The sequence below is a fragment of the Salvelinus fontinalis genome, chromosome 12 (assembly GCF_029448725.1).
Source record: "Salvelinus fontinalis isolate EN_2023a chromosome 12, ASM2944872v1, whole genome shotgun sequence".
NCBI classification, from domain to species: Eukaryota; Metazoa; Chordata; class Actinopteri; order Salmoniformes; family Salmonidae; genus Salvelinus; species Salvelinus fontinalis.
Window position 1 is genome coordinate 60,168,902 of NC_074676.1, and position 19,284 is coordinate 60,188,185.

Here is a 19,284-nt window from a genome sequence, read left to right on the forward strand (position 1 = left end):
GCACAGCGCTGTTTATGATTTCAAGCCTATCAGTCTAATGGCTGGTGTAACCGATGTGAAATGGCTAGCTAGTTAGCGGAGCACAGCGCTGTTTATGACTTCAAGCCTATCAGTCTAATGGCTGGTGTAACCGATGTGAAATGGCTAGCTAGTTAGCGGAGCACAGCGCTGTTTATGACTTCAAGCCTATCAGTCTAATGTCTGGTGTAACCGATGTGAAATGGCTAGCTAGTTAGCGGAGCACAGCGCTGTTTATGACTTCAAGCCTATCAGTCTAATGTCTGGTGTAACCGATGTGAAATGGCTAGCTAGTTAGCGGAGCACAGCGCTGTTTATGACTTCAAGCCTATCAGTCTAATGGCTGGTGTAACCGATGTGAAATGGCTAGCTAGTTAGCGGAGCACAGCGCTGTTTATGACTTCAAGCCTATCAGTCTAATGGCTGGTGTAACCGATGAGAAATGGCTAGCTAGTTAGCGGAGCACAGCGCTGTTTATGACTTCAAGCCTATCAGTCTAATGGCTGGTGTAACCGATGTGAAATGGCTAGCTAGTTAGCGGAGCACGGCGCTGTTTATGACTCCAAGCCTATCAGTCTAATGGCTGGTGTAACCGATGAGAAATGGCTAGCTAGTTAGCGGAGCACAGCGCTGTTTATGACTTCAAGCCTATCAGTCTAATGGCTGGTGTAACCGATGTGAAATGGCTAGCTAGTTAGCGGAGCACAGCGCTGTTTATGACTTCACATCTATCAGTCTAATGGCTGGTGTAACCGATGTGAAATGGCTAGCTAGTTAGCGGAGCACAGCGCTGTTTATGACTTCACATCTATCAGTCTAATGGCTGGTGTAACCGATGTGAAATGGCTAGCTAGTTAGCGGAGCACAGCGCTGTTTATGACTTCAAGCCTATCAGTCTAATGGCTGGTGTAACCGATGTGAAATGGCTAGCTAGTTAGCGGAGCACAGCGCTGTTTATGACTTCAAGCCTATCAGTCTAATGGCTGGTGTAACCGATGTGAAATGGCTAGCTAGTTAGCGGGGCGCGCGCTAATAGCGTTTCAAACGTCACTCGCTCTGAGACTTGGAGTAGTTATTCCGTGGCTTTTGTGGAGCGATGGGTAACGCTGCTTCGAGTGTGGCTGTTGTCGATGTGTTCCTGGTTCAAGCCCAGGTAGGAGCGAGGAGAGGGACGAAAGCTATACTGTTGTACACTGGCAATACTATAGTGCCTATAAGAACATCCAGTAGTCAAAGGTATATGAAATACAAATGGTATAGAGAGAAATAGTCTTATAATTTCTATTTTAACTACAACCTAAAACTTCTTACCTGGGAATATTGAAGACTCATGTTAAAAGGAACCACCAGCTTTCATATGTTCTCATGTTCTGAGCAAGGATCTTAAACGTTAGCTTTCTTACATGGCACATATTGCACTTTAACTTTCTTCTCCAACACTTTGTTTTTGCATTATTTAAACAAAATTGAGCATGTTTCATTATTTATGAGGCTAAATTGATTTTGTTGATGTATTATATTAAGTTAAAATAAGTGTTCATTCAGTATTGTTGTAATTGTCATTATTACAAAAAAAAAATTGTCTGATTAATCGGTATCGGCTTTTTTGGTCCTCCAATAATCGGTATCGGTATCGGCGTTGAAAAGTCATAATCTAGTTCAGACATAACCTATAGGTTACCATGCTTCCTCTATATTCAGATATTAACAGGCTGTATTTATAATAAATAAATACAATTCATTTAGTGGATGCTTATTGCCTATTTCACACATGTACAAGCTTGTATTAATACGCATCTGTGAATTGAAAATGTGTTTTTTCATATCCCAACTCTCCCTCGGACACCCTCGAAGAGTGCGGTCATAGCCAGGGTCTGCCGTTATTAACGCAGCAATCAGCTCATGGATTCAAACAAGTAACCTTTCGGTTACTGGCCCAAAGCTCTAACCGCTAGGCTAACCTCCTGCCACCTTTGGTTATTATGAAGCTGTTTCCATTGTATTCATTGAATTGCATTCATTTTAGTTTTTACATCTAAAAATAGTACACTGCCCATTTCAGAGAACTGCATTCCAAAAGAGACCCCAAAGTGTATCAACAGTAGCCAGCATATTGATAGAATGTTCGCTATTGAATGTTTACTTTTGTAAGTCAATAAATCAAATGTATTTATAAAGCCCTTCTTACATCAGCTGATGTATCAAAGTGCTGTACAGAAAACCAGCCTAAAACCCAGAACAGCAAGCAATGCAGGTGTAGAATCACGGTGGCTTGGAAAAACTGGTGCAACAGCTCAGTACTGCAGGAGTAAATACCAGTTGGCTTTTAATAGCCGAGCATTCAGAGGTCGAGACAGCAGCTGCAGCAGAGCGAGAGAGTCGAAAACAGCAGGTCTGGGACAGGTAGGACATCCAGTGAACAGGTCAGGGTTCGATAGCCGCAGGCAGAACAGTTGAAACTGGAGCAGCAGCACGACCAGGTGGACTGGGGATATCAAGGAGTCATCAGGCCAGGAAGTCTTGAGGTATGGTCCTAGGGCTCAGGTCCTCCGGGAGGGGAGAGAGAGAAAGACCGAATTGGAGGGAGCATACTTAAATTCACACAGGACAACAGATAAGGCAGGAGAATTTTGACCAGATTTAACAGACTGGCCCTAGCCCCCTGGCACACACTTTGCCAATGCACAGCCCCCACACCACTAGAGGGATATCTTCAACCACCAACTTACTAACTTGAGACAGGGCTGAGTATAGCCCACGAAGATCTCCTCCACTGCACTAGCCCGAGGGGGCGCAAAACCAGACAGAAAGATCACGTCTGACTCAACCTACTCAAGTGACTCACCCCTCCTAAGGACAGCATGGAAGAGCACCAGTAAGCCAGTGACTCAGCCACTCTAATAGGGTCAGAGGCAGAGAATCCCTGTGGAGAGAGGGGAGCCGGCCAGGCGGAGACAGCAAGGGCGGTTCGTCGCTCCAGTGACTTTCCGTTCACCTTCACACCCCTGGGCCAGACTACACACCAATCATAACCCCTTATGAAGAAATGAGTCTACAGTAAAAACTTAATTTCTTTGGGATAGGGGGCAGCATTTTCACTTTTGGATGAAAAGCATGGCCAGAGTAAACTGCCTCCAACTCAGTCCCAGCTGCTAATATATGCATATTATTATTAGTATTGGATAGAAAACACTCTGACGTTTTTAAAACTGTTTGAATGATGTCTGTGAGTATAACAGAACCCATATGGCAGAAAAAAAACAGAGAAAAAATCCAACCAGGAAGTGGGAAATCTGAGGTTTGTAGTTTTTGAACTCAGCCCCTATCGAATACGCAGTGGGATATGGGTTATTTTGCAATTCCTAAGGCTTCCACTAGATGTCAACCATCTTCATGTCACACTTCAACCCATACCCCCTTTTTCCTGCTTTAGTAACAAAACGGATGGCACTGTGATAAACTGCATCCATTTTGCTGAGTAGAGTATTGGAAGCTATTTTGTAGATGACATCGCCGAAGTCGAGGATCGGTAGGATAGTCAGTTTTACTAGGGTAAGTTTGGCGGCGTGAGTGAAGGAGGCTTTGTTGCGAAATAGAAAGCCGACTCTCGATTTGATTTTGGATTGGAGATGTTTGATATGAGTCTGGAAGGAGAGTAAGCAGTCTAGCCAGACACCTAGGTACTTATAGATGTCCACATATTCTAGGTCGGAACCATCCAGGGTGGTGATAGTAGTCGGGCGTGCGGGTGCAGGCAGCGAACGGTTGAAAAGCATGCATTTGGTTTTACTAGCATTTAAGAGCAGTTGGAGGCCACGGAAGGAGTGTTGTATGGCATTGAAGCTCGTTTGGAGGTTAGATAGCACAGTGTCCAAGGAAGGGCCAGAAGTATACAGAATGGTGTTGTCTGCGTAGAGGTGGATCAGGGAATCGCCCGCAGCAAGAGCAACATCATTGATATATACAGAGAAAAGAGTCGGCCTGAGAATTGAACCCTGTGGTACACCCATAGAGACTGCCATAGAGACTGCCAGAGGACCGGACAACATGCCCTCCGATTTGACACACTGAACTCTGTCTGCGAAGTAGTTGGTGAACCAGGCAAGGCAGTCATTAGAAAAACCGAGGCTACTGAGTCTGCCGATAAGAATATGGACCCAAACTTGGCCAGGTCGATGAAGACGGCTGCACAGTACTGTCTTTTATCGATGGCGGTTATGATATCGTTTAGTACCTTGAGCGTGGCTGAGGTGCACCCGTGACCGGCTCGGAAACCGGATTGCACAGCGGAGAAGGTACGGTGGAATTCGAGATGGTCAGTGATCTGTTTTTTGACTTGGCTTTCGAAGACCTTAGATAGGCAGGGCAGGATGGATATAGGTCTGTAACAGTTTGGGTCCAGGGTGTCTCCCCCTTTGAAGAGGGGGATGACCGCGGCAGCTTTCCAATCCTTGGGGATCTCAGATGATACGAAGGAGAGGTTGAACAGGCTGGAAATAGGGGGTGCGACAATGGCGGCGGACAGTTTCAGAAATAGAGGGTCCAGATTGTCAAGCGCAGCTGATTTGGAATCTGTGGATCTATTGGTGTGGTATGCAAATTGGAGTGGGTCTAGGGTTAATGGTGTTGATGTGAGCCATGACCAGCCTTTCAAAGCATTTCATGGCTACAGACGTGAGTGCTACGGGTCGGTAGTCATTGATGCAGGTTACCTTAGTGTTCTTCGGCACAGGGACTATGGTGGTCTGCTTAAATCATGTAGAATACCTACAGACTCAGTCAGGGACATTTTGAAAATGTCAGTGAAGACACTTGCCAGTTGGTCAGCGCATGCTCGCAGTACATGTCCTGGTTATCCGTCTGGCCCTACGGCCTTGTGAATGTTGACCTGTTTATAGGTCATATCAGCTGCGGAGAGCGTGATCGCACAGTCTTCTGGAACAGCTGGTGCTCTCATGTATGTTTCAGTGTTATTTGCCTCAAATCGAGCATAGAAATAGTTTTGCTCGTTTGGTAGACTCGTGTCACTGGGCAGCTCCCATCTGTGCTTCCCTTTGTAGTCTGTAATGGTTTGCAAGCCTTGCCAGATCCGACGAGCGTCAGAGCCTGTGTAGTATGATTCAATCTTAGTCCTGTATTGATGTTTTGCCTGTTTGATGGTTCGTCGGAGGGCATCGCGGGATTTCTTATAAGCTTCCGGGTTAGAGTCCCGCTCTTTGAAAGCGGCAGCTCTAGCCTTTAGCTCAGTGCGGATGTTGCCTGTAATCCATGGCTTTTGGTTGGCGTATGTACGTACGGTTACTGTGAGGACAACATCAATGCACTTATTGATGAAGCAAATGACTGATGTGGTGTGCTCCTCAATGCCATTGGAAGAATCCCGGAACATATTCCAGTCTGTGCTAGCAAAACAGTCATGTAGCTTAGCATCTGCTTCATCTGACCACTGCTTTATTGACCGAATCACTGGTGCTTCCTGCATTAGTTTTTGTTTGTAAGCGGGAATCAGGAGATTTCTGATGTGCTGATCCTTCTTTTTCAGTAGTGTGTTTCTGTATTGTTTTAGTGATTCACCATAGTGTATTTCTGTATTGTTTTAGTGATTCACCATAGTGTATTTCTGTATTGTTTTAGTGATTAACCATAGTGTTTTAGTGATTCACCATAGTGTATTTCTGTATTGTTTTAGTGATTCACCATAGTGTTTTAGTGATTAACCATAGTGAAGGCTCAGGTTTTCTGGGTCTCTATGTTTTTGGTTGGATAGGTCTCTCAATTTCTTTCTTAAGTTTTTGTGTTCTTCATCAAACCATTTGTCATTGTTGTTTATTTTCTTAGGTTGTCTGCTTGACGTTTTTTTATTTGATAGAGAAGCTGAGATATAAAATATACTGTTTCGGTTTTCTACTGCCAAGTTTACACATTCACTATTACAGTGACATATTTTGTCCGAGAAGTTGTCTAAAAGGGATTTAATTTGTTGTTGCCTAAATGTTTTTGGGTGTTTTTTCCACAGTACCTTCACTCCAACTATAGCATTTCTTAATATTATTCAGTTCCTTTGGCTTTGATGCGTCATGATTTGAGTATTGCTCTGTTCTAAGTAGACTGATTTTGCTGTGATCTGATAGGGGTGTAAGTGGGCTGACTGTGAACGCATTGACTCTGGGTTGATGTTGGTGATAAAGTAGTTTACAGTACTACTGCCAAGAGATGAGCTATAGGTGTACCTATCATAGGAGTCCCCTCGAAGCCTACCATTGACTGTGTACATACCCATCGTCTGTCTGTGTGTCTGTCTGTCTGTGTGCTTCTGATGCTGCTTCATTTCTCTGTTGGCTTTGCTTTGCTCTGAATAATTCAATATTCAGGCCATAGCCCTCTGGAGATGTTGCAGCTAGATGTCTTTCTAAGGTCCATTGCTCTGCGAGAGATCATGGTAGATACACTACATGACCAAAAGTATGTGGACATCTGCTCGTCCAACTTCTCATTCCAAAATCATGGGCATTAATATGGGGTTGGTCCCCCCTTTGCTGCTATAACAGTGGGGGTTGTGCTTTGGCAAATTGGGTGGGGTTATATCCTGCCTGCTTGGCCCTGTCCGGGGGTATCATCGGATGGGGCCACAGTGTCTCCTGACCCCTCCTGTCTCAGCCTCCAGTATTCATGCTGCAGTAGTTTATGTGTCAGGGGGCTAGGGTCAGTTTGTTATATCTGGAGTACTTCTCCTGTCTTATCCAGTGTCCTGTGTGAATTTAAGTATGCTCTCTCTAATTCTCTCCTTCTCTCTTTCTTTCTCTCTCTCGGAGGACCTGAGCCCTAGGACCATACGTCAGGACTACCGGGCATGATGACTCCTTGCTGTCCCCAGTCCACCTGGCCTTGCTGCTGTTCCAGTTTCAACTGTTCTGCCTGCGGTTATGGAACCCCTACCTGTCCCAGACCTGCTGTTTTCAACTCTTAATGATCGGCTATGAAAAGCCAACTGACATTTATTCCTGATTATTATTTGACCATGCTTGTCATTTATGAACATTTTGAACATCTTGGCCATGTTCTGTTATAATCTCCACCCGGCACAGCCAGAAGAGGACTGGCCACCCCTCATAGCCTGGTTCCTCTCTAGGTTTCTTCCTAGGTTTCGGAGTGACTTTGAGAACGTATCCTCCATAGGTCTAACCCCCAATGTTCAGCGGGTTCCGTTAGAATAGAGGTGTAAATATAGTGGTGAGAGTAAATTGTTCTTTGTCTTCTAGTCTTTTGTCGAGTTTACTGCAGACTGAATGTTCCTGTGTAGTCTTCTTTTCTTCTTCGAGAGAGTTTCAGAGTTTCTAACAATTTCGTACCTTTCAGCTCACGATATCAGTCGCGCTGGTCTATTGTAGAGCTAGAACCATTTTACACGCCCGTAGCAGCCCGGCAATGTACAGGTCTCTAGAGATTTACATTTCTTCACCATTTGTAACATATTCAGCTGGCGCTTCACATAACTGGTCTCCATTGAAATGGCAACCATTTCAGCGTGTGGACTACTTTCTCATGTTCTCTGGTCTAATGTAAATTTTGTTAGCAAGTCCTTTTATAAACTCTGGCAAAAGGGGCATTCCATGACGCCAACATAATGTCTGTGCTCACGTGGATGTGGTCACTGACTGGTTAAAACTTTTATATGAAAAACAATTCCCATTTAGTCGGCTAACATCACATTTCATCTTCTCTCAAATAGTTTCATATTTAATCATATACGTTCCACAACATTTAGATGTAAATCTGTTTCACATTTACTCCCTCTCCGGCCTCTAGGTCACCAGGCTGTTCATAGTGGCGCACACCTGTCACCATCGCTATGCTCTCCTGCATGTCGTCAGACTCACCTGGACTCCATCACTTCCCTGATTTACCTTCCCTATATATGTCACTATTTGGTTCCTTCCCCAGATGTCATTGTTTCTGTTTCATGTCTGTGTGCTGTTCGAGTTTCTTGTTTTGTATTATGTTCCGTTTATTTATTAAAGCACTCACTCCCTGAACTTGTTTCCCGACTCTCAGCGCACATCGTTACAGTCTGATAACTGGGAAATATACACATTGAGATACAATTATGTGGTTATAGCGTTCTTAATGAGATCACAAAACAACAACTGATCTGAAATAATTGTTCTTTCGGTGCGCACGGACCATTCCAACTGTTTGGATTACAGAAATATTGTTTCATTATTAAACCTTTTGATGTTACCGTTTTGGCGGGAGGAATCTCCTTCACCCCTCTACCGTTTTGGCGGGAGGAATGTCCTTCACCCCTCTACCGTTTTGGCGGGAGGAATGTCCTTCACCCCTCTACCGTTTTGGCGGGAGGAATGTCCTTCACCCCTCTACCGTTTTGGCGGGAGGAATGTCCTTCACCCCTCTACCGTTTTGGCGAGAGGAATCGCCTTGTAACAAAGAGATTTCTTTCCCCTCAATCCTGCAGAGCCCTAAGGCAGAGTTTATACAAGGTATTTATGACCGTCATAAAACGGCCAACTTCACCCCTCTCCCACTCTACGAGAGAGAGGGCGCTATAGAGCGGACCCACTGTAATCTGATCCTTCAGATCTTCACAGGAGAGTCATGACAATACTGTACCTCTAATTAGAACATGGTAGATACTGTACCTCTAATTAGAACATGGTAGATACTGTACCTCTAATTAGAACATGGTAGATACTGTACCTCTAATTAGAACATGGTAGATACTGTACCTCTAACTAGATCATGGTAGATACTGTACCTCTAACTAGATCATGGTAGATACCTCTAATTAGAACATGGTAGATACTGTACTTCTAACTAGATCATGGTAGATACCTCTAACTAGATCATGGTAGATACCTCTAACTAGATCATGGTAGATACCTCTAACTAGATCATGGTAGATACTGTACCTCTGATTAGAACATGGTAGATACCTCTAAATAGATCATGGTAGATACTGTACCTCTAACTAGATCATGGTAGATACCTCTAATTAGAACATGGTAGATACTGTACCTCTAATTAGAACATGGTAGATACTGTACCTCTAATTAGAACATGGTAGATACTGTACCTCTAATTAGAACATGGTAGATACTGTACCTCTAATTAGATCATGGTAGATACTGTACCTCTAATTAGAACATGGTAGATACTGTACCTCTAATTAGATCATGGTAGATACTGTACCTCTAATTAGATCATGGTAGATACTGTACTTCTAATTAGAACATGGTAGATACCTCTAACTAGATCATGGTAGATACCTCTAACTAGATCATGGTAGATACTGTACCTCTAATTAGAACATGGTAGATACTGTACCTCTAATTAGATCATGGTAGATACTGTACTTCTAATTAGAACATGGTAGATACTGTACCTCTAACTAGATCATGGTAGATACTGTACCTCTTAGATCATGGTAGATACTGTACCTCTAATTAGAACCTGGTAGATACTGTACCTCTAACTAGATCATGGTAGATACTGTACCTCTAATTAGAACATGGTAGATACTGTACTTCTAACTAGAACATGGTAGATACTGTACCTCTAACTAGATCATGGTAGATACTGTACCTCTTAGATCATGGTAGATACTGTACCTCTAACTAGATCATGGTAGAAACTGTACCTCTAACTAGATCATGGTAGAAACTGTACCTCTAACTAGATCATGGTAGATACCTCTAATTAGAACATGGTAGATACTGTACCTCTAATTAGAACATGGTAGATACTGTACCTCTAAATAGATCATGGTAGATACTGTACCTCTAATTAGAACATGGTAGATACTGTACCTCTTAGATCATGGTAGATACTGTACCTCTAAATAGATCATGGTAGATACTGTACCTCTAAATAGATCATGGTAGATACTGTACTTCTAATTAGACCATGGTAGATACTGTACCTCTAATTAGAACATGGTAGATACTGTACCTCTAATTAGAACATGGTAGATACTGTACCTCTTAGATCATGGTAGATACTGTACCTCTAAATAGATCATGGTAGATACTGTACCTCTTAGATCATGGTAGAAACTGTACCTCTAACTAGATCATGGTAGATACTGTACTTCTAATTAGAACATGGTAGATACCTCTAAATAGATCATGGTAGATACTGTACCTCTAATTAGAACATGGTAGATACTGTACCTCTTAGATCATGGTAGATACTGTACCTCTAAATAGATCATGGTAGATACTGTACCTCTTAGATCATGGTAGAAACTGTACCTCTAACTAGATCATGGTAGATACTGTACTTCTAACTAGAACATGGTAGATACTGTACTTCTAATTAGAACATGGTAGATACTGTACCTCTAATTAGAACATGGTAGATACTGTACCTCTTAGATCATGGTAGATACTGTACCTCTAATTAGAACATGGTAGATACTGTACTTCTAATTAGAACATGGTAGATACTGTACCTCTAATTAGAACATGGTAGATACTGTACCTCTAATTAGAACATGGTAGATACTGTACCTCTAATTAGATCATGGTAGATACTGTACCTCTAATTAGATCATGGTAGATACTGTACCTCTAACTAGATCATGGTAGATACTGTACCTCTAATTAGAACATGGTAGATACTGTACCTCTAATTAGAACATGGTAGATACCTCTAACTAGATCATGGTAGATACTGTACTTCTAATTAGAACATGGTAGATACTGTACTTCTAATTAGAACATGGTAGATACTGTACTTCTAATGAGAACATGGTAGAAACTGTACCTCTAATTAGAACATGGTAGATACCTCTAATTAGAACATGGTAGATACTGTACTTCTAATGAGAACATGGTAGAAACTGTACCTCTAATTAGAACATGGTAGATACTGTACCTCTTAGAACATGGTAGATACTGTACCTCTAATTAGAACATGGTAGAAACTGTACTTCTAATGAGAACATGGTAGATACTGTACTTCTAATGAGAACATGGTAGATACCTCTAATTAGAACATGGTAGATACTGTACCTCTAATTAGAACATGGTAGATACTGTACCTCTAATTAGAACATGGTAGATACCTCTAATTAGAACATGGTAGATACTGTACCTCTAATTAGATCATGGTAGATACTGTACCTCTAACTAGAACATGGTAGATACCTCTAATTAGAACATGGTAGATACTGTACCTCTAATTAGATCATGGTAGATACTGTACCTCTAATTAGAACATGGTAGATACTGTACCTCTAATTAGAACATGGTAGATACTGTACCTCTAATGAGAACATGGTAGATACCTCTAACTAGATCATGGTAGATACTGTACCGCTAATTAGAACATGGTAGATACCTCTAACTAGATCATGGTAGATACTGTACCTCTAATTAGAACATGGTAGATACTGTACCTCTAATGAGAACATGGTAGATACTGTACCTCTTAGAACATGGTAGATACTGTACCTCTAATTAGATCATGGTAGATACTGTACCTCTAATTAGAACATGGTAGATACTGTACCTCTAATTAGAACATGGTAGATACTGTACCTCTAATTAGAACATGGTAGATACTGTACTTCTAATTAGAACATGGTAGATACTGTACCTCTAACTAGATCATGGTAGATACTGTACCTCTAATTAGAACATGGTAGATACTGTACCTCTAATTAGAACATGGTAGATACTGTACCTCTTAGAACATGGTAGATACTGTACCTCTAATTAGAACATGGTAGATACTGTACTTCTAATTAGAACATGGTAGATACTGTACCTCTAATTAGATCATGGTAGATACTGTACCTCTAACTAGAACATGGTAGATACTGTACCTCTAATTAGAACATGGTAGATACTGTACCTCTAATTAGAACATGGTAGATACTGTACTTCTAATTAGAACATGGTAGATACTGTACTTCTAACTAGAACATGGTAGATACTGTACCTCTAATTAGAACATGGTAGATACTGTACCTCTAACTAGATCATGGTAGATACTGTACTTCTAATTAGATCATGGTAGATACTGTACCTCTAATTAGAACATGGTAGATACTGTACCTCTAATTAGAACATGGTAGATACTGTACCTCTAATTAGAACATGGTAGATACTGTACCTCTAATTAGAACATGGTAGATACTGTACCTCTAATTAGAACATGGTAGATACTGTACTTCTAATGAGAACATGGTAGATACCTCTAATTAGAACATGGTGGATACTGTACCTCTAATTAGAACATGGTAGATACCTCTAACTAGATCATGGTAGATACTGTACTTCTAATTAGATCATGGTAGATACTGTACCTCTAATTAGAACATGGTAGATACTGTACCTCTAATTAGAACATGGTAGATACTGTACCTCTAATTAGAACATGGTAGATACCTCTAATTAGAACATGGTAGATACTGTACTTCTAATTAGAACATGGTAGATACTGTACCTCTAATTAGAACATGGTAGATACTGTACTTCTAATTAGAACATGGTAGATACTGTACCTCTAATTAGAACATGGTAGATACTGTACCTCTAATTAGAACATGGTAGATACTGTACCTCTAATTAGAACATGGTAGATACTGTACCTCTAATTAGAACATGGTAGATACTGTACCTCTAATTAGAACATGGTAGATACTGTACTTCTAATTAGAACATGGTAGATACCTCTAACTAGATCATGGGAGATACCTCTAATTAGAACATGGTAGATACCTCTAATTAGAACATGGTAGATACCTCTAAATAGATCATGGTAGATACTGTACTTCTAATTAGAACATGGTAGATACCTCTAACTAGATCATGGTAGATACCTCTAACTAGATCATGGTAGATACCTCTAAATAGATCATGGTAGATACTGTACTTCTAATTAGAACATGGTAGATACCTCTAACTAGATCATGGTAGATACCTCTAACTAGATCATGGTAGATACCTCTAAATAGATCATGGTAGATACTGTACTTCTAATTAGAACATGGTAGATACTGTACCTCTAATTAGAACATGGTAGATACTGTACCTCTAATTAGAACATGGTAGATACTGTACCTCTAATTAGAACATGGTAGATACTGTACTTCTAATTAGAACATGGTAGATACTGTACTTCTAAATAGAACATGGTAGATACTGTACCTCTAATTAGATCATGGTAGATACCTCTAATTAGAACATGGTAGATACTGTACTTCTAATTAGAACATGGTAGATACTGTACCTCTAATTAGATCATGGTAGATACCTCTAATTAGAACATGGTAGATACCTCTAAATAGATCATGGTAGATACTGTACCTCTAACTAGATCATGGTAGATACCTCTAACTAGATCATGGTAGATACTGTACCTCTAACTAGATCATGGTAGATACCTCTAAATAGATCATGGTAGATACTGTACTTCTAATTAGAACATGGTAGATACTGTACCTCTAATTAGATCATGGTAGATACTGCACCTCTAATTAGATCATGGTAGATACTGTACCTCTAATTAGAACATGGTAGATACTGTACTTCTAATTAGAACATGGTAGATACTGTACCTCTAATTAGAACATGGTAGATACTGTACCTCTAATTAGAACATGGTAGATACCTCTAACTAGATCATGGTAGATACTGTACTTCTAATTAGAACATGGTAGATACTGTACCTCTAATTAGAACATGGTAGATACTGTACCTCTAATTAGAACATGGTAGATACTGTACTTCTAATTAGAACATGGTAGATACTGTACCTCTAATTAGAACATGGTAGATACTGTACCTCTAATTAGAACATGGTAGATACTGTACCTCTAATTAGAACATGGTAGATACTGTACCTCTAATTAGAACATGGTAGATACTGTACCTCTAACTAGAACATGGTAGATACTGTACCTCTAATTAGAACATGGTAGATACCTCTAATTAGAACATGGTAGATACCTCTAATTAGAACATGGTAGATACTGTACCTCTAACTAGATCATGGTAGATACTGTACCTCTAATTAGAACATGGTAGATACTGTACTTCTAATTAGAGCATGGTAGATACTGTACCTCTAATTAGAACATGGTAGATACCTCTAACTAGATCATGGTAGATACCTCTAACTAGATCATGGTAGATACTGTACTTCTAACTAGATCATGGTAGATACCTCTAACTAGATCATGGTAGATACCTCTAATTAGAACATGGTAGATACTGTACCTCTAATTAGAACATGGTAGATGCCTCTAAATAGATCATGGTAGATGCCTCTAAATAGATCATGGTAGATACCTCTAACTAGATCATGGTAGATACTGTACCTCTAACTAGATCATGGTAGATACTGTACCTCTAATTAGAACATGGTAGATACTGTACCTCTAAATAGATCATGGTAGATACCTCTAATTAGATCATGGTAGATACTGTACCTCTAACTAGATCATGGTAGATACTGTACCTCTAATTAGAACATGGTAGATACTGTACCTCTAATTAGAACATGGTAGATACTGTACTTCTAATTAGAACATGGTAGATACTGTACCTCTAATTAGAACATGGTAGATACTGTACCTCTAATTAGAACATGGTAGATACTGTACCTCTAATTAGAACATGGTAGATACTGTACCTCTAATTAGAACATGGTAGATACTGTACCTCTAATTAGAACATGGTAGATACTGTACCTCTAATTAGAACATGGTATATACTGTACCTCTAATTAGAACATGGTAGATACTGTACCTCTAATTAGAACATGGTAGATACTGTACCTCTAATTAGAACATGGTAGATACTGTACCTCTAATTAGAACATGGTAGATACTGTACCTCTAAATAGATCATGGTAGATACTGTACTTCTAATTAGAACATGGTAGATACTGTACCTCTAATTAGAACATGGTAGATACTGTACCTCTAATTAGAACATGGTAGATACCTCTAAATAGATCATGGTAGATACTGTACCTCTAATTAGAACATGGTAGATACTGTACCTCTAATTAGAACATGGTAGATACTGTACCTCTAATTAGAACATGGTAGATACCTTTAAATAGATCATGGTAGATACTGTACCTCTAATTAGAACATGGTAGATACTGTACCTCTAATTAGAACATGGTAGATACTGTACCTCTAAATAGATCATGGTAGATACTGTACCTCTAATTAGAACATGGTAGATACTGTACCTCTAATTAGAACATGGTAGATACTGTACCTCTAATTAGAACATGGTAGATACTGTACCTCTAATTAGATCATGGTAGATACTGTACCTCTAATTAGAACATGGTAGATACTGTACCTCTAATTAGAACATGGTAGATACCTCTAACTAGATCATGGTAGATACTGTACCTCTAATTAGAACATGGTAGATACTGTACCTCTAATTAGAACATGGTAGATACTGTACCTCTAATTAGAACATGGTAGATACTGTACCTCTAATTAGAACATGGTAGATACCTCTAAATAGATCATGGTAGATACTGTACCTCTAATTAGAACATGGTAGATACTGTACCTCTAATTAGAACATGGTAGAAACTGTACCTCTAATTAGAACATGGTAGATACTGTACCTCTAATTAGAACATGGTAGATACTGTACCTCTAATTAGAACATGGTAGATACTGTACCTCTAATTAGATCATGGTAGATACTGTACCTCTAATTAGAACATGGTAGATACTGTACCTCTAATTAGAACATGGTAGATACTGTACCTCTAATTAGAACATGGTAGATACTGTACCTCTAATTAGAACATGGTAGATACTGTACTTCTAATTAGAACATGGTAGATACCTCTAACTAGATCATGGTAGATACCTCTAACTAGATCATGGTAGATACCTCTAACTAGATCATGGTAGATACCTCTAACTAGATCATGGTAGATACCTCTAACTAGATCATGGTAGATACCTCTAACTAGATCATGGTAGATACCTCTAACTAGATCATGGTAGATACTGTACCTCTAATTAGAACATGGTAGATACTGTACCTCTAAATAGATCATGGTAGATACTGTACTTCTAATTAGAACATGGTAGATACTGTACCTCTAATTAGAACATGGTAGATACTGTACCTCTAATTAGAACATGGTAGATACCTCTAAATAGATCATGGTAGATACTGTACCTCTAATTAGAACATGGTAGATACTGTACCTCTAATTAGAACATGGTAGATACTGTACCTCTAATTAGAACATGGTAGATACCTTTAAATAGATCATGGTAGATACTGTACCTCTAATTAGAACATGGTAGATACTGTACCTCTAATTAGAACATGGTAGAAACTGTACCTCTAATTAGAACATGGTAGATACTGTACCTCTAAATAGATCATGGTAGATACTGTACCTCTAATTAGAACATGGTAGATACTGTACCTCTAATTAGAACATGGTAGATACTGTACCTCTAATTAGAACATGGTAGATACTGTACCTCTAATTAGATCATGGTAGATACTGTACCTCTAATTAGAACATGGTAGATACTGTACCTCTAATTAGAACATGGTAGATACCTCTAACTAGAACATGGTAGATACTGTACCTCTAATTAGAACATGGTAGATACTGTACCTCTAATTAGAACATGGTAGATACTGTACCTCTAATTAGAACATGGTAGATACTGTACCTCTAATTAGAACATGGTAGATACCTCTAAATAGATCATGGTAGATACTGTACCTCTAATTAGAACATGGTAGATACTGTACCTCTAATTAGAACATGGTAGAAACTGTACCTCTAATTAGAACATGGTAGATACTGTACCTCTAATTAGAACATGGTAGATACTGTACCTCTAATTAGAACATGGTAGATACTGTACCTCTAAATAGATCATGGTAGATACTGCACCTCTAATTAGATCATGGTAGATACTGTACCTCTAATTAGAACATGGTAGATACTGTACCTCTAATTAGAACATGGTAGATACTGTACCTCTAATTAGAACATGGTAGATACTGTACCTCTAATTAGAACATGGTAGATACTGTACTTCTAATTAGAACATGGTAGATACCTCTAACTAGATCATGGTAGATACCTCTAACTAGATCATGGTAGATACCTCTAACTAGATCATGGTAGATACCTCTAACTAGATCATGGTAGATACCTCTAACTAGATCATGGTAGATACCTCTAATTAGAACATGGTAGATACTGTACCTCTAACTAGATCATGGTAGATACCTCTAACTAGATCATGGTAGATACTGTACCTCTAATTAGAACATGGTAGATACTGTATCACTTATCAAAGCATGGTAGATACTGTACCTCTAATTAGATGGGGGGGCTCCCAAGTGGTGCAGCGGTCTAAGGCACTGCAGACCCTGGTTCAATTCCAGGCTGTATCACAACTGGCCGTGATTGGGAGTCCCATAGGGCAGCGTCGTCCTGGTTAGGGTTTGGCCCGGGTAGGCCGTCGTTGTAATTAAAAATGTGCTCTTAACTGACTTGCCTAGATAAATCAAATTAAATAAATAAAAGATCATAGGAGATACTGTACCACGTGTCTACCTGGGAGAATGTTAACACGTTTCTAGGATAATGTTACCATCATGATACCAGATGCCGTTTTTTCAACATGATACTAATTAGAGGTTTTCATACTTTTCCATTCAGTCTGTCAAGCCTACGCTGTCTGTCTGTCTGACTCTGTCCTCCTTTCTCTGTCCTATACCCTGTCCAGGTCGGGATGTTCCATGAGCAGCACCCAGAGGACGGAGTCTCTTCTAAAGAAAACCGCATCATCTACAGTGAGTCCATGCCCAGGAGGGTTGGCAGCTTCTATAGAGGTACATGTGACTTATCTCTATTAGCACATACACAGGGCTACAGCTTCTATAGAGGTACGTGTGACTTATCTCTATTAGCACATACACAGGGCTACAGCTTCTATAGAGGTACGTGTGACTTATCTCTATTAGCACATACACAGGGCTACAGCTTCTATAGAGGTACGTGTGACTTAAAACGAAAGCAGGAAGTACCAGTGAATCGCTCAATACGGAAGTGGTCAGATGACGCAGATGCTAAACTACAGGACTGTTTTGCACAGACTAGAACATGTTCCGGGATTCATCCAATGACATTGAGGAGTACACCACCTCAGTTGCCGGCTTCTTCAATAAGTGCATCAACGACGTTGTCCCCACATTGACCGTAAGTACATATCCCAACCAGAAGCCATGGATTACAGGCAACATCCGCACCGAGCTAAAGGCTAGAGCTGCCGCTTTCAAGGAGCGGGACACTAATCCGGACGTTTTTAAGAAATCCCGCTTTGCCCCCAGACGAACCATCAAACAGGCAATGCGTCAATACAGGACTAAGATTGTATCCTACTTCACCGGCTCTGATGCTCGTCGGATGTGGCAAGGCAAACTATTGTGGACTACGAAGGGAAACCCAGCCGCGAGCTGCCCAGTGACGCGAGCCTACCAGATGAGCTAAGTGCCGTTTATGCTCGCTTTGAGGCCAGCAACACTGAAGTATACATGAGAGCACCAGTTATTCCAGACGACTGTGTGATCACGCTCTCAGTAGCTGATGTGAGCAACGACCTTTAAACAGGTCAACAGGTTTTTGCCCGCCATATGAGTTCTGTTATACTCACAGACATCATTCAAACAGTTTTAGAAACTTCAGAGTGTTTTCTATTCAATCCTACTAATACTATGCATACATTAGCATCGGGGACAGAGTAGGAGGCAGTTCAGTTTGGGCATGCAATTCATCCAAAAGTGAAAATGCTGCCCCCCATCCCTAAAGAGTTAACTCTATTTCTTGAACTGCATTGTTCATTAAGTAAGCATTTCACAGTAAGGTCTACACCTGTTGTATTCAGCATTTCACAGTAAGGTCTACACCTGTTGTATTTGGCAAATGTGACAAATACGATTTGATTTGATCTATATGTTTTTAGTCTACTATAGTGCGCGTCTGTTTGTTGGTTGGTTGCAGTCTCTCCCTCCCTGCACCCTGTGTCACACGCTCACGGTACGGCCCCTCCCCGCCTGCTCTTAACCCCCTACTCACCCTCTCCCGCACGCCTCTAGCTTTTATCAGCTCCGGTTAATAAAGTAGCTTTAAAAATCACTTTTCTGCTGCTTCCCTCACTCGGATCGGATCTGGATCCGACCAGGTCTATACGGAATGGGTATTGTTATCCTTGGCTCC

General features: G+C 40.4%; 1 protein-coding gene across 2 annotated transcripts in view; it reads left to right on the forward strand.

The window, feature by feature from the left end:
* Positions 1–19,284, forward strand: part of LOC129867662 (cyclin-dependent kinase-like 5) — a 177,435-nt gene that overhangs the window by 128,909 nt on the left and 29,242 nt on the right. For both annotated transcript variants that reach the window (XM_055941238.1, XM_055941239.1), the window contains exon 13: positions 17,795–17,900. In XM_055941238.1, coding sequence (XP_055797213.1) covers positions 17,795–17,900 — 106 coding nt within the window. The remainder of the gene's footprint in view (positions 1–17,794; positions 17,901–19,284) is intronic.